Raw genomic sequence first — 22573 nt, forward strand, 5'->3', positions numbered from 1 at the left:
GGGTGTTCACACAGCTTACAATTCATCTGAAGGTATAAATTTCAAGTGAATCTCATATGTTTATATGTAGTAGCAGACTATCGTAAAGTTGTGTTGGCATTTATCAGAATCTTTATAATATATTTCTAGCCCAATATATAATAATATATTTACTTTATTAATTATTACAGTTAGACAAGATGTTATACTACATATTGCAACTAATTTACCAGTTGACACTTGGCAGCGTTTCGGACTCACGCTTGGCTTGACAGACGCTGATATTGACAACATTTCTGCAAATATAAAAAGTGTTTGGGACAGAAAGTACGGCATGTTGCGTAGATGGCAGGAAGTACAAGGATCAGACGCCTCAACTGGTACCATTCTCAGAGTGCTTGATTCATTAGGACTCAGAAACATGGCGGAAAATGTAAAGAGCATGCTCACACGTATGTGTTTATTTTCATACTATACGTCGTGTTGTTTGATCAGCAACATCAGTTCAAATGATATAAAACACAGTTATTGTTGAGCATTAACAAAATAATTTCATTGAATTACAGGCGAAGCTGACCATACAACTGAAAACGTGACAGATGATAAAGTCGATTACACATCGATTGTCATGTGATAAAGAGTGTGTAATGTCATATAATTACACCATTTGACCCAAAACGAGTAATAACTAAAACATGTATCTGTTTAATATTCACAATTCCAAGAATAAACGAACAATAAAACAGAAATATCTTTGTGTAAATCTAATTTTTATGAAAATCATTTATCTACTCTTTACTAGTGTTACTTTGACTTGTACATTTCAGTGGTTCTCTGTCTTCTTCATAGGTACCAAATGTATACTCATTGTCTTCTACTATATTAGGATGGACGTGATATTACTGCTACAGTAATTATTGTTATTTAACCTAGAGAAGATATTCACATAGATGTTACACAATATGTGTGCATGTTGCCTGAGTCGACACGTTCGAACAATGTAATCATCATACTTAAGTGTGTATTCCCAATATGCAAGACATTACTTACCCCTGTATGCGACAAACAATGGGTACAGTTCATGAGAACGTTCACCAAGAACGTCTTGAAAATCAAATTTATAATGTACTTTGCACGAATGACTATTTGGATTTTAAATAATGACTTATCACGCAAGAAACTTGCATTTTCAAATTAGTATCTGTGCCTTGTTAAGTCAATGTTGAATTACATATCCCCAGTCCAAAATGTAGCATAAATAAATTTATATGAGAAATTTAACCACATACTTGACCCTTTGACAAACAAACAAATAAAAGATATTTCCCATGTGCTACTGTTTTATTTTTGTTCTGGATATTTATTATATACAGTTTTACAGATACACCTGGATAATAGGAATATTTGTATTATGTATTCACAACGTCATAAATGGCATTGTTACCTTGGAAACATACCAAAACCTTATAATTTTCACTTTGAAACACATTCTTTAAGAAATATAAACACAAACTTGTTAATATTGTACATTTTATTGCGCCTGGGTTTTTTATATGAAGGGTGGCATTTTCAACCTGGAGTTAGATAAAAACTTTAAATGATGAATATTCAAATTACACATATTATTCAACTCAATAATTTTGAATTCTTGTATACAATAATATCTACTTTATCTTATGAAATAAGGATAATATTTTATTACTAATGTTTGCAATGACAATTGTGAGTCAGATATTTCACGTACTATCTTTCTGGTAGTTATGGATACAAGCCTGAAAAATTCATCCACAATTCCATTTTGTAAACCATATTTTCTGACTACTTATATAGTTGTATATTTGGGTATTGTGTTACTGGTCTATATATGTATTTTGAAATAAAGTTGGACTTGACGTTTGTTGTAATCATGTAATCATGTGAAATGCAAGATATTCAGATCAGACAATGTCAATTTGGGTGAGTAATTAATAAAAAGCTTGTAACAATAGATTGTACACAATCTGTGACGTAACTACAGTTTTACAGTGACAATATGCAAGTTATACTCAGTGGGGGGTAGTTCGTACAACAACTATTGTTTATTTTGTGAGGTTTATTTACCAGAAACAAAATGGTCACCAACTACTACGATTTTGACGTGCTTTTTATTTTCAAATACCAATACTTTAGAATGAAACATCATTTGAATATGTTCCCACACAACAGCTCAAATCTAACTGGATGTTCCTCTCTCTGTCTGTATGGAACGTGTCTCCAAATTCCACCCACGGTCGTTGTCAGTCCCTCGGCCAGAGCGGAGACAAACAACTAATGTATGTAACGTAACTAGCGACAGGCTATAATATCTTTTGGAATGTGACTACGTGTGTTTGTACATAGACTAACTGATATAATCTGACATTTAAAAAAGACCGACCTATGTGAAGCGGCTATTACCAGGGTGACTGTAATTTTGTTGAAATTTAACCCAATAAAAATAACACCTGGCTGGTAAAAAAGAAATCGATACTGCGCTCTTGCAACATGCCAGGTGTATATTTGTGTTGGTCGGCTAATCCCGATGGAGATCTATGGAGTGTTGCTTTTATTGTGACAACTGACAACAACATTAAGAAAACTTGTATTCAAAACGCATACATTTTCACAGCAATCAGATATACCAAAGAGGATCCATGTGATGAATTTATAGGATTGCGATAATACAGTATACTCATTTTGTTTACACATATATCAATAAATACTTTATTAATATTTGTTATTCAACAGCAACTATAATATGTATTGTGTCATTTAGACACGCGTCACATGTTTAATACTGTAGTAACATTTCAATGCCAGTATACACGGTGTATTATTTGAAAGCAATATTTTACCATGAAAATAAATCTCCATCCGATTAAGCAGAGTTTAGTTCAGTAAATGTTAATGAGTTGTATGGATACATTTATTTACTGGATAAATATGTAAATATAACAAAAAAACAATAACTTTTAACGTCAATTAATTCAATAATGTGTCAGACACCTCGGCTAGCCAAAATCTATCGAACAGAGAGTATATTAGTTAAAAACAAATCACGCTACGTACAAGACGGTATCCAGAACTAATCAGTTTTGATAAATTGGATTCGCTATTTTTGACTAATGTATTCCAATTAATCCTCATATAATGATAATTCAATGTTGGATACTGCCAATATAACTCACATATTTCGGTCGTGTCTTATTCTGTTTGAGGGCGCTTGAATCTAATTCAAGAAATTGAGTAATATTAATATTTTTGAATACTTCATATAAACACGGATGTGATTGTTTATAATCCAAAATAACAATTGTACACAGAGGCAAATGTCACGTTATACTCTTCATGAACTTGTTTTTTTTTTTCATCTGTATAATTTATCGGCGTTCGACATCGTTCCTGATCCATGTCGACTTTTTCTACGCGGGGCAGGCTGGAGAGGTTTCAACTTCCCGCAGATAGGGGGAAGACAATCCGTCTGTGCACCAGCTGATCCGATACGACTTGTCGGTCTGTATCCTATCGGTACAAACCCGCCCCCGGTTGTCCACGGACGTGGTGATGGGCTTATGGGACTACTTGGTGTGATCCGCCCATTGCAGGATGACAGGTCGGAGATTGAATCGGAGTTGTAAGAGTCCCTAGATGAGCCATAGAAGGTAATATCTGTGTAAGTCAGAGAAACCACATCGTCAGCGTCTGAAAATTGTAAAGGTCGCATTTTAGCCAGATTTGGCTGATGAAGAGTGATCGAAATGAGGATGGTGTACTGGATGATGAAATTAAGCATTAATATAATTTATTTACATGATATAAATTGAATTGAAAATATTAGAGCAAATCTGGCTATATGCTGCAGCTTAATTTACATGTTCATCGTAATATACAGCCTCAGTCTTGTCATTTAATGTCGAAATGGTGATACCAATTCCTAACAAACGTGAAAGCAATGTGCATTCAATATTTCAATAAAGCCAAATGGCACAGATACAGATTTTTAAGTGTCTTATGTCACTAGAAGAACACTGAACTAACTAATGTTTAAGGTTGTTTGGAAAAAGCTACACAGTCACAGTCATATTTACTTTGAAACATATTAGAGACATTGTCACACTTATATGATATATTACACAATCACTTTAATATATAAATCATATTTACAACATACTAGAATAATAATATCGTGCTACTGTTACTCTTTACCTATTATCTTCTTAACGCTCTCGGCAAGTTTTCTCATTTTACGTTCTTTCAACGCCTCTACTATTCTGTCTGTCGTTGCTTTCATGCCCTTGATCTGTTGCCAAAGCAGAAACATCTGATACTTTTGTTCCCAGAATTCTTGATGGTTCATGGTCACGTTGCTGAAGTCCTTGGTGGATAGTCCCAGTGTGTAACCTAATGGTTTCCATTCCTCCTTGGTTAGGTTGTCAGCAAGATGCATGAATATTTTGTTCATCACGTCTGAAAATGTAACAAACAATTGTGTGTGTTTATAAGATGCACGATTATTCATCATCGGGCGAGACAAGAATACGTAGACAATGTAATTTCATATCCAGTAACAGCACGCTCTCTTAATTTAATTTAACATAAACTAGCAATTCCCGCTATGATTCTATGTGTCGACCGGGAAATTAGACCATCAACTTTTTTACATCACAGGAGCCGTTAATTTCTAAATGTTTATTAGAGAATCTGTCGAACGTTGTGCCTGCTTTTCAGACTTGCCAAGATAAAACCATTATGTACAGTTATTAGAAATCTGAAATTCAGAGCAAATCCGGCACATTATTCATCTAACATTGTTGTCGTAAAAACTGCATTGATTCACGAGGTAAACAATGGATAGGTAGGTGAAATCAAGGTAATTATCACTGCAGTCGGAATACACACTGTATTCATCATCTTACCTGTGCCACCTTCCTCAATCGATGATATTGACGATAACGACGAATTCATACGGCACCTTTCTCTTGAGGTCAAACGAGAAGACTTGATTCGTGGCTGTATTGGACAGTAAAGATAACAATTATTATATCATAAGCAAAATTTATATTAGAGCAATGTAAACCTCATACATTTGTTCGTAACTGCGCAGGCGCTGGTGAAATTTAGCAGAACGAAAATCCACTATGAGAAAACTGTTAAGAACATTCCAGTTATAAAAGTAAAAAAAAAACAATAATAATAATAAAAGTATTAAATGTTATAGATGTTCAACTAGTTAGGCATTAAGACTGTATTTTAGAATATGTCTGCTGTACATGACCGAAAAACAAGTCACGATTGGATCAAGTTCTTTTTTTATATATCGCGTCAGCTCAGCGGAATTCTAGATGGGGACACGTACGACTCAAAATGCTCAAAATAACTCGAAACACACATTCACAGTTTAACTGAAGAACACTTATGAAGTTGTTTCATCAAAAAATGGGCTACCCCACTTTGCATAGTTTGTATTAGCAAACAAAACAGCGCCACAAATAAACTGAAAGTGCAAAAAATTCAAACCAATTTGTTACTAAATATTTTTTTTTTATTTTTAATAAATTTAGACATTTTACCTAAAGAGGGCGCTTCACGAGTGGTTATAACGTCAAGTTCGGTGTTTAATCAACTGAATTCCCTAACAGCCACCTAATTATGAACCAACGTCTTACATTCGTTTGTAACATGCGTTTGTAGTTCTAACCTTGGGTATTGTGAATCGCATCTCTTCAAACCTTCTTCCAGGTACCTTGACCATCGGCGAATTGTTTGTTCCAGGCTTTTGAACGACACATGTTAAAAAAACGATATAACCGACCATATCCATATCTTGACACTTGTTGGCGTCCTTCGATTTCACTTGTACCATGCGGTGATTGTTGCTCCGTGAATGGAACTGCATCAAGAAATACGTATCACAATCCGCCTCAGCTTCGACATGTCGCCCTCTGACGGCAAAGAATATATCTTCCCCGTCTTTGATTTCGATATCGGGGCCGTAAGGTATCTTTCCCTTCGGCGCCACGAATCCGTGAGCCATCATCTCTCGTAGTCTGGTCTCGCGTCTGTTCGAGAGAACGCATTCGACACACAAGCTGCATTTGTCTTTGCAATGCTGTAGTAGCAGCAGGTTTGCAAGTTTCAAACCACTTCTTGTTTGAGTACTGACTTTGCCAACCAGTTTCTTTGCCGATACTTTTGGTTTACATCTAGCATTAGTGTATCTGTGTATTCAAATATAGTATATCGTGTCAACAGCAAATAACAGTATGTTTACGATAGAAGATTGTGCGTGCCCTGTAATGATTATAATTTTTTGACCAACATGAATTTCAGTCGCGTTTTGGGCATGATGTCTGGGCAATTTTGCTCTGAGATTATCCTTGTACATTCTAAATGCTTGACTGAAAATTAGCAACCCACTTCTAGACGACATAATGATTAAAATACACTCGCTTACGGGCTAAATTAAGTACAAGAAGGCAGCGCGTACCCGTATACTTAAAGCCCAGAATAAATACACCACGAAAAAACTGAGCCACTTTGATGATAACCAGTCTGCGTGTATTATTCATAAAGCTCGTTATTGACCCATCGTTCCATCGGCAAAAATAAGTCTGACTCGCGATGGTTGCAATTTATGCAACGCAAGTTAACATTTGAAAATTATAGTTGTGATTTTTACCTTGAAAAATGCTTAACGTCTATCATAACATTGTCTCCTCGTATTTTATAGTTAACCATATCCGTGACGTCATGCCACTCATCGTCATCATTGTCGGCCAGTATCACGAGAGTGCGATCGTCAAAGTTGTTAATGCGGCCAAAACGTGATGCCAAAGGCATGGTCAAGGATACCGGTTTGTTGAAATTCTTCTTTTTGTCATCCGTGACACTGATGATACTTGCAACTGAAATCGAAGCATTGTCTTTACTAGCGATACGGTCCACCAGTGACGAATCGGTAGATAGTACCTGCCAAGTTATTGTTTATATTAGAGATCACAGCTTGGACGAATAGGAGGATTGTTGTATATTTGGCCAGAGATTGCACTAAATTGGCTGCAATGCAAAACTGCAGTTTACAGACAAATTAGACACACTCACCTGCATCGTTAACTGCCTGACACAATCAGTACTCAGGGCGGGGATATCTATTTTGATATTGGAACTGACAGATGAAGTACATACTTGAGCCGATTTTGTCACAGTGTAGTGTTCTATCACAGGTCTCGACACAGCCCCAAAATATTGCAATTTATCAATGAATGCTTTGTGCTTTGCACCGATCTAGAAATACAAAATTGTAAAAATTTATATAATCATAACATACATATTGTCACGTGCTCGGTTAATTTAATAACATACCTTGCTCTCATAATGGCACATAAATGTAACGATAACGTATTATAATATTATATGTAATATCACCACAGACATTCCTTCTTCAAAAAATGTGTTAAAGGGAAATCACAAAGCGCAGCAGGCAGAGTTAAGGAAGTGTGGTTATTCAGCGTGTTATAACTGATTGTCTGCTAAAGTACCAGGACTGCGTATAATCAAATACAGAAAGTCTGTTTATAAACAAATAGCAAATATTAGTATATATACCGTCATTGTTACCTTCAAATCTGACTCGGTTTTCAAGGAAATCCTGATGCATACGTAATCATGTAATTATTATAAATTTGATATACAATAAATACTATGATGAATATAGTTTTGAATTACTGAAAATAGACTAGTTGTCAATCTCCTAACAGTGAAATGTGCAAATTTAGTGACATTAGGATCGTATTTGTTCTTGTTCCATTATGTAGTCAGAATAAGGGTTTAATCTTAGGAAGTTTACTCTGAAAATGTACTACGATATTGAACTGCATATTTGTAATCAGTAGATGGCGTTATTCATAAAAACAACATGTTACATGTTTGAGATGAGAATATTATGACACGGGGATTACACTTCATATGGTGTACTTTCAATACGCCAGAAAGCAGAAACATGCTTACTGATCCCTGAAACAATGTATGTGTCAAACAAGATAACGCTGTTAGTATCAAATGGTCATTTGGCATTCGTACCTGTACCGTTTCCAATGCAACCCAATCGTTCACACCATCTGGGCTGCATTTTATAACAATTTCAAGCATAGGATCTTGAAAATCGTGCACTATGACGACTTCCCGGCTGAGACGGTGTCTATTTGGTGACACGGATATGACGTCACCGACCAATACCTCATAGTCATCGAGTTGCATCAAGCGATCACAACTATCGACCAAAGCGCCAGATATGACAACGTCGTTATGGAATCCCAGAGGTAGCTCAAGAGTGAAATTTGATGGGAGTAAAATTGTACTGGATACCTATTAACAAAATAAAACACACACGTAAGGGTATGGACAAAAAAAAAGTGTAATATACATCCTGAGCCAATTACTGTTGATTTATTCGTATATATTCGTATATAAGAAGGTTTTTATTCTCATGCAATATTACATGCTCGTTTCATGACTTCTTACCTGAAATGGCATTGCAGCATATTATATTGCAGAATAACAACACGAACAAAATTAAGTGAAGCTGGGAGGCCCGATTGGGTTAACTGACAATTAAACTATTGTCGCAGATTTGCTTTGAGGGAACATGCTTAATTACTGCTCACGTATTTAATTTTTCTAGAGAACACGCTATACGACGGTGAACTCAGCAGTGGCTTGAGACAAGGTAGGCGCGGCAATTGCATACGCCCTCTGCGTATGACTAAAACGCGGGGAAGGGAAGCCACGACCTACGCGGTTGTGTAAGGCAAATTGTGTCAGGCGAATATTTTTCAAATGTTATCACTATTTGACCTAGAACAAAAAAAAATACAGTACAGTACAGTCGTGTTTGCCTCTACTGGTCGTGACTGGAGGCGTGATCGTAAACACATTGTAAACAAAGAATTCAATAGAAGTATTGATCGTTATTCTACTAAATGCTTCGTACGTATTGTCACACAACTATGTGTAGATCGTAATCGCGTCAATAAATCGTTAAACTGTCTGGTCTTAGGTCACTGAAACAAGTCAAATGACTTCATCACATATCAATTGCTGTGATACGAACAGGTTGTATTTCATAGCAATTAGACTGGTGTGTGTGGGGGCGGGGGGTGTTTCGGTTAAGAGTAGGTACTTACGCGTAAAATTTAAATTTGTACCTACTAGCAGGTTTTATGCCGTGTTAAATGAACCATGAATACAGTTGTCAGTGCAATTGAGCATGTTGTGTCAGCTTTAGGGCAATTTGTTTCCGATAAACAGTATGCGAATCATCGCTGTCATTGTGCACTGCGTTTGAATTGTATGGTAAATATACATATATATATATATATAAAATATATATTTAAAAAAACGCGTACGTATCATGGAACCAATATCTAATGCAGCGTGTCTGCAATAAGGCCGTTTTAATACTGCTTTACAAAACGAATTTTGACACGTTTTTTTTAATTAATTTATGTTATTCGTATAAGATTTTTACTGACACATGTGTTGTTATTGTAGTATTAGTTGAACAGTTGAACAATGCAATTCGACAAACTTATTTAGGGCAACAAAAGTTATTGTTATAGTGCGCAAAGGTATGCGTGCAATGTAAAAAAACGCACGAATAGTGAACTACCTTAATCAAAGGATACCACTATCTTAAAAGGTTACCTGTTGTTTTTCTAGCGATTCTCTCAAATAATCTCTAACGGTTTTAATATCTGTAATACAATTTAAAAGAAACGATTTCATAAAAATGATCATCCAAATATTAAGCGTGACTGACAGTTTTATTAGTACAGATATATCTTGCTGTCGCTCAGAAAGGCTTCCACAAAAATATGTTTAACATACCATTATCAAGTAATGATAATTAAAACACTTGACTTGAACGTACGCATGAATGAATGTGACATGTGTCTCATTGTAAATGGTTGCATTAGACTAAACCCCGGCTTTGCAATTCAAATCAATCGCGTGAATTACCAAGCAATATTGACTATTATCCCATATATCATTACAATTCAGTGTAATAAAGCAGTCTACTATTCTTTTTTATGTTTCCACACTGTGTAATAAAGATCCTGGCAATCTGTTTGGTCCATAAAAGCAGATTGAACTTCTGACATTATGGTTGATACCTTACGGTGTTGGTGTTTTAACTGAATATTTCTTGAAAGATTATTATTATTAAGAGATATTAATTCGAATAATACTGGTAGTTTTAGATGGCGAATAAAACGTATATGTGATATAAAGCCGCACATATTTGTCACGTGATTTCAAATTGTATATGTCTAGTGGCTGGAAATGAAAATTAATCGTTTAATAAATCTGATATAAATTAAGTGAAACCTACTTTGTACCATAGTTTACGCATTGACTATTTGGTCATGTTATGAAATAAAGTTTCGAATTTACTATTATACTTTAATTAAGTAGAATTAAAAAAAATGATGAGCAAATATGAATAAATGCACTCTACGCAGTATCAACATTTAATTTGTATGTTAATGTGTTTGTTATACCTACTTTCAACAGGTGTGTACGTGGCGCACGGTAGCTCGTGGTCATTACCTAAACAAACACAAGAATGAGAACAGTAGTTACGGCTTTCGCATGATGACGAGGTAATACGTTATAGCAATCGTTATTTTTCCGATCATACTTAATAATACATGTCACTGGTATTACAGTCAGATATTACTGATAGAGCCCGTGTTGCCTACGCGGGGTTTGTCAAAAATCATTAATATTACTATTACCTTCGCGGGGTACAGGCAGATTGATCTTCAAAGTAGTTTTGCGAGACTCTGTTCTTGATTTGGACTGAGAAATAAATGTAGTTCCATTTGATTATATACTTTTACAAATCTTTATGATCATAAATGTTAATATATTATCATTAAACCAGTTAGGACTTTCACGTATGTACACGCTAACGAGATATAAATATTTCACTAATAGAGAAAAACAAAATCATTTTTTTTTTTTTTTGATGGTGTTAGAAAAAAAATATTTATTAGTACTCACCCGTGCTATTTTAAATTGAATAACATCGATCTTTGTAAACAATGGACCGTCTTTTATTATTGGCGGTGGTGGCGTTTCTATTGTACCTGAGTATTTGAAAAATGATGCTGTTCCCTTGTAGAAATCGTCGTCGTCATTAATGTCAGAGGGCCTTGGACTAACGAAAACTACTTTCTGGTCGTCCAACTGTATAAACTGTGGAGTACTTTCCCTTCTGTCTGCCACATTAATGCCTTCTATATTAAAGAAAATTTTCTCACCACGTGAGATCTCAAATTCCCGACTGTATGGGGTTCTGCCGTCTGGTCTGACGTTATATCCGAAATATTTTAATTCCTCTAAATAGTTCGTCACTGACGTGTTTTTTACACAGTCAATACATATCTTTAGCGGGTTATCTACGTTCTGCACGAGAATAATCACCACACGCTCGTTTCCCGACAATTCGCTCTTTGCATTCATTTTGTTCAACAAATCATTGTTGCCTAAATCAGGCGAGAAACAACAAGATTCAATTACCACGAGATGCATCAATCAATCCAATCTTGAGTCTGAAAATAAAAAGAGCAGCACAATGCACCAGAGAACGTATCAGACGAAATTCAATAAATTCCGTTGGGACATTGCATATACACTCAAAAAGACGGATGTCATTCCATTCTTACATCTGTTCAAATCTAATTAGGGGTTGACTATTAGAAACTCGAGGGGAGGGTGACAGAATTGAAAAAAAATCACAGGCACAAATCCTGGAAAAATAATGCTAGGGGGATCAGTTACAAAAAAAAATGACCGCCTAAATCTTATGGAGAAAATATATTGATTGGCTATACTACCCTCTGGTTTACTCATAGAATGAACGATATGAGCCAATAACAATTGCAATATGTGATTTATATAAATAGTTATGCCATTCCCCCACTGATAAGCACGAATTGGGCAACACCGTATACAGACTAATAACATATTAAATAAATTAATATTTCCCGGTTGCAAAATTATTATTACATACTGAATATATTTAACGTAATTAACAGAATAATGTCTTATCAAAGTCATGTTGAAAAATTACAGTCGCGATTATGTTGTCTTTTTTTTGTCAATATGCTCACTTATGACACAACTGTATACTTGTATTTATTAAGGTTAACATTATAATTGTAAGACTGTCTGAATGTAATAATCCGAATTTCCATGACTATGATTATATACCTTAATTTATTTATTACTTTGACGTTAGTTTGCCTGCTCATTTTTATTCCAAAATACGTTTAGTGGTTTTCACGCAAGCTTCCAATACAGAGACGTGGATGGATCGCAGGTCAAAGACGTTTCACTTAACATTCAACTACAGTGCCAATGCGACAATAAATTTTTCTCAGTATCTAGTCCTTTTTTAATACGCTTTAGCGCTGCAGTTTTAAAACAACGAGAGTTTGAAAATAGTTCGCCCAGCCTAGCTACTACTTTTTCCTTTAAGAATTCCCCACACTGATTAAGTCACACGCTTAAACTCCGCTATCTTATTTGATAAAAGTGCTGCAATCAGTTGGACGTAGTCTTAACTATCGTACACATAACAACTTGCCATCTCTCATCACATCCACGACTGTTGAATATTTCAACTGAATTAAAAAAAAATCTGACTCCATCTCGACAAAAAACTGTGCATTCGTAGTCTTCGAACCAGGCACAATGGTACGACTCGCCAGAACTAGACTATTTCAGACGGGTTGTGACGGGTCGGAGAGTGTCCAGTCGGGCATTGCGCTGCGGGCTGTACACACGCAATAGTCTATGTCAAAGGCCAATTTGTATAATATAATATATTACAGAAGCTGACATGCCGTATCATTACATAGACGTTGATATTATGCATGTTAGATGAAGCACGACCTTAATGATGTTTCTTGTAGAAGAGGGATTCGTGATTCGGGATCATGACCTGAAAGCGACAAGTGTACTAATATGCAGACTGTTTCCGGGTAAGGCATGGTTATCGGAGAAGGAAGGTTGCTGAAGGAATTAAATGCGAATTGTCAGTAATAGAAGATACGTTTGCGTGGAACAAGTTTGACATCGTCAGGGGGTCATTCGCTATTATGGATCAAACGTGTTTGTAGAACGTTTTTGAAACATTTTCTTATTTTGATTCTGAGTAAAAATAATAACGAATTAACCTGCCATACATTGCCATACAAGTTTGAAATAAAAAAATCACAATACATGTTGCTGCCTTTCTCGAATTTTTTCCATTAGGGTTGGGAAAACCTGACAAAACAGTAAGAGGGCCATGGAAAACGATTTTCAATATCCGTATTTAATCGAAAATGTACGTAAATGCTGATCACAGGCACCAATCACCACGTGTACGTCGATTAGATTTAACACGTTTAATTTATCTCGAGCACACACTACACTATAGACACAGTGACGCCATAAAAGCAAAAAAAAATATTAAAAAATTTATCTTAATTTGGCAATCATTTAAAGCATTCAACAAATCCTTGTAAACTGCTATTTCTTGGTTTCGAGCCTCCGAAACTGAACACAGCTCCTCGAAATACAACAAATACATTGAGTTTTCTTTTTAAATTTTAAATGTCACGACTTGGTTGAGTAACGTCGTTATTTTACAATAAACTAATAGGAAACAAATTGTTAGAAAACTGTCATAGACACGCGTGTTTTTTTTTTTCAATTTGGACTGTCATATTAAATTGTTGAACACCAATTGTAGTCATTCTCTAAGTCACCGATAGTTTGAGAACGTTTTTTTTTTCTATTTCCTAATTAATAACATTCCATATTAACATGAATGCTATCTTGTTGAAACCTTTATCTTTGTTATACTCCAAGTATTTCCAAACTATTGTTTAAATTCTACTTGTTTTGCATAACATACGTGACCTTTTGCACCTTCAGATGTCGTCATGGCGACTACTTGCTATTGCGATTACGCAGACATGACCGGCGCATTGTTTGTTCCAAATAATCGATAATACACCAACGATGGCAATTGTCCAATAACAAGTTCCGGCTTCGTTATTCGTGATTGCAGCAAACTAAAAATAAGCTAATATTTCTGCTTATGTTACCTGTTTCATGTTAAATATCGCAAGACAGAGTGTTGTCCGATAGCATGAAAATTGCCAAGATTTGGACATTAGTCAAAGAACCCAGGAACGGAGTTTGAATCGAAGTATTACGACATCATGATACACATGCAAATAATAAACTGAGATAGTGTTTTACTTACTAGACGGGATTTGCATACCGGTTTTTACCTTCACGTCCCCGGTATCATACAGTATAATTGCTGTATTTGACCAAGTGACGACGACGCGAATATAACCTCAACCACTAAGTAGATAGGTTTGGACATACACCTGTACTGTGTCACGGTACTTCACCTTTGTACTTACCCGGTCACTAACTCATTTGAAGTAGAACCCAATATCGATTAATGTTATTGTCCCAAAAATAAACAGTATGTAGTAAGCATGAGTCTATACAGTATATACATAATCACACATCGTCGTGTACCATGTACTCTTGTGGCGGCTAGTGGCATCGCATATCGCCGGCTGTAGGGCTTTCATGGTTGAAGTATACAGGTGTACACCAATGCTTTGTCCCCTAATTTCACAGTCGAACTGATTTTCGTGACCCCAACTCGTAAAACTTTCAGTCATTTTAGTAACATCTAGGTCGAATTGTTGTGCCAGAAAGCGCTCTCAACGTTGATTGGTTATTGCCATTCAAAACCATGTTATTATGATGACGCAGCCAGAAACCGCCGCAAGAGGGCGTGGTTGTCCGATGGCGCGGTTAATAAGCATGTGATTCTAATATGGTACTATGCAAATTTAGACATACAGCTTTAGCAACCTACAGGTTTTATTGTCAACCAACGAAAATACTTAAAACAGAACTCGTATTACTCAATCGTTGAGCGTGGTGCATTTTTACAAAATGAAAGAGGTTTATTATGCTTTTCATTGATTTTTTAGTCTAAATGTTTTAATAAACCTATAATTTTAGCATCATGAATAACCTCTCTTACAAACACTTCATGCGTTTTTTCTCAAATAACATAATTGAATTGCGAAAGCGAGAGAGGTCACATACATTTTACCACGTGCTATGTCCCATTATTAGGTCATGGACAATAGAAAATGTAAATTTGTAGTAGACATTGAAATACGTCTACATGTAATGCGCAATGTTTGGGGAACGAATGGTGTCCGCCTGTACATTTAACTAGTTGCATTGGTGTTGTGAGAACGTGTTGCTGCGGGACGTCGCCCTCAGTGGCAGACCTCTACGTGCAGGCATGATAATCCATGCAATATAATACACCAATTGGTTAAACAGTTAACACTGTCAATATGTAAAAATGCAGTATCGGAGAGTAAGGAAAGATGAAGACCGGGAGAACACGCTTACGGTCGAAGCCTTTATAAAATACCTAATTGCATTTTACTACTTGTGTTATTATTATAACTGAATGCTATGTATGTTAAGTGTCGAGCAATGATAATGTACCACTCACTGCCCTACGAGATAAACGTTCCCCATACAATCAATTTGCGTATATTCAATCAGAGTGAGACTGTGGCAATTGCGTTGTTGATGCAGTACTGTTCGATGAATGCCTGGATGGAGTGGTTGAGTAGGTGGTACTTGAACTCGTTGATGACTCCTTTGCTGACACGTAGTTTGAAACAAAGCAAGTGCATCAGTACGATAAATTTCATTTAGTTTATTATAGCGTGTAATATGGATCGCTCTTTTAGCGGTTGTTAAAAAATAGCGAAGCAAACGATGATTGTTGTTGACGTGTATTATTGTATTGTTATTGTTCTAACTGTGGTGAGTATTGTTTTAATCTCGGGCATTCCAGTAATACATACGCTAGATTATCATTGTATTTCATTGTAAACCGGACATTTGTCTGAACGTACAATGCGCGAGCTATACGGGAAACCTCATGTGGGGTATGCGCCGTGTAGAGATCGCCGTCTTTATTAGGTATAGGCGAAATGTAGTAATCGCGAAAGTTTGGTAGGTATTCTGGAGATATTGAAAAGATGTCTCTCTATATCGTGTCGCACTCCGTCTTTTGTTTAGTGAGGTGATTTATAGATATCATGATATTATAGAGTGCCCATTTTCTTTTTTGTATAGAGGGTAGCTCAGGAGTATATCTCTTTCATCATCTCTATAGACTAATAATAATTTGTATATGTAGATTCGTTAAGTTCGGATTGTATCCATTTTTAATACGTATCTTCCATTCCACAGGGATTGATTTCTTTACACACATCTTGATAAGTGGTGGGTCTATCTTTCCTCAAAGTTGGTAAAGAAGACCAGACTTTTAGTAGATCACAGTAGAACAAAGGAATGTTGAAGTTATTGTTGGGAGGAGTAGTTATGAACATTTCTTTGTCGTAATTGAGGTTTTGAATCCGTTGGAGAAGGTAACCGGTGAGTGTGAAGATGGGGTGGTTCAGACCCGAGTATAGATATCGTTGTATGTATTGGAGACGGAAACAAGAAATATGTGTAGATCCACAAGACTTTGGCCGCCTTAAGGTAAATAAACAATTTCTTCACGAATCCAACCCCCCAAAAATAGTTCTTGATATGACCAATTAAATCGACAGTAAACATAGACAGATAAATATATGGAGCAACTTTGAAAATAGTGTGGTTCATTATGAAAGTGCGCCCTCTATATGACATGTTTGTTGTGTACTTCTCCCACTATTCCAGGTTTGCTTCGACTTCATTTTACATTTTCTCCCAGTTCTTGTCAAAAAAGATGAACTGATTCCAATGTAGATTCCAAGAATTTTCAGCTCAACATTGTTCCAACTGATGTCAAGTGGTTTTTCAGCGCGGCTTTTCCATCTGCCAAACCACAGACCCTGCCACTTGGACTAATTGACGCGTGGATTGCTCGAGCCCTCGTAGATTTGTAACCACTTATCAAGCTTGATAAAGTCACCATTGTCAGACAGGAAAAAACTGACATCATCCGCATAAGCCGTAAGATGCACTCGCTTTCCGCCGGAATTACATATTCTCGGTCCCTGCATTTCATTTTGTGTTCGTATTTTATGTAAAAGTGTCTCAATAACTATTAAATATAATTGACCAGGTAACGAGAAGCCTTGGTGGATACCGCGCAAGAAGTTTACTGGGTTCGCTAGTGAATTATTGATTTGTACAAGACTTTGTGCGACAGAGTAAATCAACTTCATATATTTTATAAGGGGTTCACTAAATCCGAAAGCTTGCAGTGTTTTAAGTTGATCCAATGAAACGATTGAAAGTGATGTCACGCACGTACCAGACTGATATTATCAAATATTTGTCGTCCAGGAATGCAGTAAGACTGATCGACGTGAATGATCCCGGGAAGTACAGGCCTGAGTCTCAACGACAGGGCGTTGGCAAGTACCTTGTAATCGGCACACAAAATACTGACGGGACGCCAATTTTTCAATAAATTATTACCATTTTTTGGAAGTAGGGTGATGATCGCCCTCCAACATGATGATAACGGGAGCATACCATCCTCGGTCGAGGCGGAAAGCACATCTAACAAGTTGTGACCCAGAAAAGACCAGAATCGTTTGTAAAATTTTCCTGGGAGCCCATCAATGCCAAGAGATTTTCCAGTAGACACACGTCTCACTGCAGTGGAGAGCTGCTCAAATGATAACGGAGCATCACAGTCTTCTTTAGAAATTTCAGACAACTGTGGGAGATCTTCCAACATTTTGTTTTGGCATTCAACTGAGACATGTTCAGGCGAAAAATGCTCTGATTAAAACGCCTTCACCAGCTGGCGCACACTACAAGGCGAGTCAGTAAGAGTTCCATCAGGTTTTTCAAGTTTGGAAATAATTTTCTTTTCCCCTTTATGTTTTTCAACATCGAAAAAAGGAGGTGGGGGCGTTATTCACGTTAAGAATTCGGTGACAAGGTCTAATGCATGCGGTATATTGCTTAGTTAGCTCTTTGATTTTAATTTTACCAATGTCCCACCACTTTGGGGTGGAATCAAACCGTGACTTTTTCATACTCCATAGCAACCAGTAATCGCGTAAAATAGTACAGTTGTCTACGTCATGTAGAAGACTGGAATTGAAGGTCCACACAGGATTACGGTTACTTATAGAATGAAGTGACAAGGTAAGTTTGACCAGACAATGATCTTAATAATTATAATGATGCTGAATAGAAACACGTGCTGTCCTTGTTGCAATAGATTTAATAGAAAATGTCAAGTCGTGATTTTAATTCATTTCGGATCCATGTGTATGGTTTCATGTTTGGCTTGGCATGTCGCCATGCATCGATACGCTTGAATCGCTTCATAATGTTTGACAAAAACAAGGAAGATGGTTGGTGTGGCCCACGGCTATCAACCCGATCAATATCAGAATTCAGCATGCACTGGTAGTTACCGCCCATAAATAATGTGTCAGAGTTTAAACCATTTAATAGGTTTTTAACAACTTTGAAAAATGTGAAGCGTTCTGCTCCGCTCGTGGGAACATAGACATTTACCAAATGAATACGAGAATTATTGACCTCGACATTAACATGAAGTAGTCGACCGTCAACAACAATGTTAACACTAAGAACAGCCACACCAGAAGAGTGTCTGCTTGTGTGTGAAAAGAAGATTGGCGCACACCAAACAACTTGCCATGTGGGTTCAGTGGGTTCAACAGATATAATTGTATGCGTCTGTAGCAGTTTTAAAAAAATAAACAACTTGTATCTGTTATAAGAGTCCTGACAACCTTCTGCGTTCCATGTAGTAGCTGTGAGATTTGTCATGAATGAAAAAAGAAAAATCCAGTAATAATAACAACAGTAGCTAACGATTGAGTGTTCAATATTGACACTATTTACAAGTTTAAAAGTTTTTCTGTTTTCTATCTTGTTTGGTTAATAGTCCGCGTCTAATATTCAATATCTCGTCAATGGGTTTGTCGGTTGATGGATCCGCTTTTTCTTCTCTTTTTTCAGTATTTTAATGTAATGCTTGGTGAGTATTGCAGTCATTCGTTGAACACGATTTTTTTTCGCTTGCAGGCATAACAGTATTCTTTTGTGTATGGGTCAAGGATCGGACGAGCAGATGTAGATGAAACTTTTTGCTTGTTCGATAGTACGTTTTGAGTTGTAAGAATGTGGTAAACGTGCAATATAGATAATTGTGCAATGTGGATAATTGTGTAAGGTGGATACTCGTGCAATATAAATAATCGTCCAATGTGGATAATCGTCCAATATAGATAATCGTCCAATGTGGATAATCGTCCAATGTGGATAATCGATATGATTTGAATTATCAGAGGTTGTTGTATTTTGTCTATAGATGTAAGATATGCATTTCATACATGGGTGTTTACGAATAATCCCATTCTACGTTAAATAGCTTTTCAATAGTGCAAAGTTAGTGCTCTGTAGCTTTGGTGCTCGTTGAGAGACGGCCATTTCACGGGCAGAATGACATTTGACAGTGAATGCAGTTGTCTAAGTTAACAATTTAATGTATCGTATCTGCTTCGCATATTATTCTAAACGTTTGTATTTCAAATATGTAAAATATGTTATGAAGTTTATCATGACTGATCCAAAATAGTAGCGTCAAAATTAAATGTTTAAAATTATGTTTGTGTAAAATGTTATTCGATTAGATATCTGTAATTAACACGCAAAAGTACGCGAGTAAATGTATACGTTCATGTAAAATAATGCTGTTATCAAATCAATTATGTTTACTATAATTAATTATTTAAATTGGTATATTTTATTTTATTCGTAGAAATGGGAAAGAACCCATCCATGGAACAAATTTACTAAAAAGTATAGTATAATATAATAGAATACAGTGAATACATAAATTATTGCCAACGAAACACTAGTTCAAATCGTGGTAACGACACCTTTCGTTCCTGAAATTGTCAAAAGACCTCTTGCCCATTATGAAACTATTTCAACAACACATTTACTGAAAAAGCATTAGATATGAAGAAGTAAAACGAGAAAGGTGGAGGCCGAATGAGCTCATTTAAAATAAAATACCCGCGAAGACTGGATGTCGTTCATTGTACATACTGGTTTTTTTTAAATCAAGTCTGTAAGTGTATACCGAACCGTAGACTGAACAAAACATGACGAGCCCGTGCCTGGCTGAATTAAAACAAAAATACAACCCTTTGCTCTATTGTAAACATCACGCAGTGCTTATCGGAGAACATATCATAAAATAATTACTTCACACTCACTGTAATCATAATTTCTGACTACGCCGAATACACAGTCAGCTGGCGCACAAGTTACAATAAAATATATGGAATATTTACTATATTGGACCGCCAACTTGAATACGGCATGAAACTAAATAAAGAGACAAGTTGTGAAACGCGTTTTTCAGATTCCTACAAATCGGGAAACAAATTCCCATCTTTCACAGCCGAACGATTCGTTGGGGGTGATATTAAGCCACCCGCTAACATTTTTTTGTGTGGAAAGATCCCTTTCATGCGAACACCTAATTACATGAAGAACATAGAACACTTTCCCGGGGTATTTGAAACCGAAATTTTCAACTAACCGTAAAGCCGTCGCTGATTGGCTGCTGAGTTGGAATAACAATTTTTTGTTTCAAATACTATATCAAAACACATCGAGGTCATTATTATGGATACGTATGTACTGACACAAATGAGTTCAATTGTTAGTTTTAATTAGGTGTTTCGACAGATATACTCTACACATGTCTAAGTTGCCAGGAAATACATTATTTCATTTTATTCCATATATATTGCAAGTGTACTCAATAATTTCAAATTAATTGTTGTTGATATCCGCTTCTACTTGTTCTCCAATTTTACGCACGAATTATTGAGACACGATAAACCATCATCTGTTACGAACCAAAAACCAGCCTTCTTTGCTCGTTCTATTTTAGCTGCATTCCCTGTCACCCAATTATTTTGTGATACAATCCTGCCAGGTCCTGGATGAGACGAAGACCAGCTACCGAATGCAGCACGTGACAGAATTTCAATATTTAAATTCGTAGATTCTCTTACAGCCTTATTGAATTGTTGTAGGTCATTCACATGTTTGACGTTCCCTATAAATTCATCGTCATTTTTGCTGACATATTTCATTATACTATCTTCCATCCCTTCGAAAGTCTTGTTCCAAATTTGTTTTACAGTAGTTGTAGAATTCAAATAAACCATGCCACCACAAAGGGTCGAATCGTTATCGCTGTTCCTCGCGGCCACGATATCAATATTGTTGTATTTATCTACCATAGCAGGGTGCGCATCATGAAACCATACAGCGTCAGACTCGGTTATAAAAACGGGTATGTCATTTTGTAATAGGAAATGCACAATACCCGTACGATAAACCATGTACTTCCAATAAGCAACTTGGCCAAAACTGAATGATGGTAATGTCTTAAAATGAAGTAAAATCACATTCGTGACATTGAACTTGTGAAGCTCACTATACACATTCGAATCGGTAGTGACAAACAACACTCGAGATACAACGTCAAAACACTCTATGTTACAGATCCAACTTTTCGTCATCTCCAGATATCCAGCAGTTAAAAATTGAAGCGTGACTGATGTGTAGTGCCTTAAAATCATCCGACATATTTTCAGCAAATTTGTGCCGTCTTCCGTTTTCAACCCATCAAACATTGAATGAATATAGTGTGGCATAACCACTGATGTGATTCTATGAGTGTCACCTATAGCAGAGGATATCTTGATGTTCGGTGCTGAATCGATGATAGTGTTATCAATAAGGAGATTATTGCTCGCCTGTTGAACACCTTCCCGGTCGGCTGGTTTCCGTGAAGCATCTAACGTATTGAGGCTACTTGAAACACATGATTGTAATTTCGGTGCTAAATAAATCCCAGTACAAATGAATATTACCAGGTAAAGTGGCGCTCTAGATTGGAGCAACATGATGACTTGATCGTTATTATTTCCCAGGCAATTAAGTGGCAGCGGATGCGGTATCAGTTTGTATCACATATGCTGTTATGGTTTTGTTAGAACAGCTGCAGCATCCTCATTATATGCAATACAATTATTTATATAGAATGAGGGCAGTATGTAATGAATTGCATTATTCCATTGATTCAATTGGGCAGCCTGTATGTGATTACCACCGTTTTATACGAGTTTTGAAATACACACAGAAAATATAAACGCTTTGCCCTGCATTTTACATCTGAGACCTTAGACACAGAAAATGCGACTTAACTTACAAGACGAATATGAACATGCATTACCGAATTCAATACCTTAGTGTGTACATTTACATTGATTGATTAGGGACAACATCAAAAGTTCACTCCCACTGAAACTTAATTGATAAATATTGATCATGGCGTCACACTACATTCACCATTAAATAAAAATTTATAATCGGACAGTAGTATGGC

At 36.3% G+C, this 22573-nt stretch overlaps 2 protein-coding genes and 1 long non-coding RNA gene across 3 annotated transcripts; 1 reads left to right on the plus strand and 2 right to left on the minus strand.

The window, feature by feature from the left end:
* Positions 1-390: 390 nt before the first annotated feature.
* LOC102806815 (uncharacterized) lies at positions 391-728 on the plus strand. The gene is made up of 2 exons (XR_013420064.1): positions 391-431; positions 546-728. It is a non-coding gene; the product is annotated as an uncharacterized LOC102806815 (long non-coding RNA).
* A 2628-nt stretch (positions 729-3356) lies between these two features.
* LOC144349707 (uncharacterized) lies at positions 3357-11523 on the minus strand. The gene is made up of 10 exons (XM_085503908.1): positions 11017-11523; positions 10794-10857; positions 9700-9749; positions 8077-8361; positions 7099-7281; positions 6677-6966; positions 5681-6215; positions 4914-5007; positions 4204-4464; positions 3357-3699 (listed from the first exon to the last, which is right to left on the minus strand). The coding sequence occupies exons 1-10, from the start codon at positions 11521-11523 to the stop codon at positions 3365-3367; spliced, it is 2604 nt and encodes an 867-aa protein (XP_085360034.1). The 3' UTR covers positions 3357-3364.
* Positions 11524-20969: 9446 nt separating this feature from the next.
* LOC144349708 (uncharacterized) lies at positions 20970-22091 on the minus strand. The gene has a single exon (XM_078008228.1). It carries the CDS (start codon positions 22089-22091, stop codon positions 20970-20972), a length of 1122 nt encoding a protein of 373 aa, XP_077864354.1.
* Between the last annotated feature and the right edge of the window lie 482 nt (positions 22092-22573).

This window comes from Saccoglossus kowalevskii, chromosome 9 (assembly GCF_978046115.1).
Source record: "Saccoglossus kowalevskii chromosome 9, keSacKowa6.1, whole genome shotgun sequence".
Classification (NCBI taxonomy): Eukaryota; Metazoa; Hemichordata; class Enteropneusta; family Harrimaniidae; genus Saccoglossus; species Saccoglossus kowalevskii.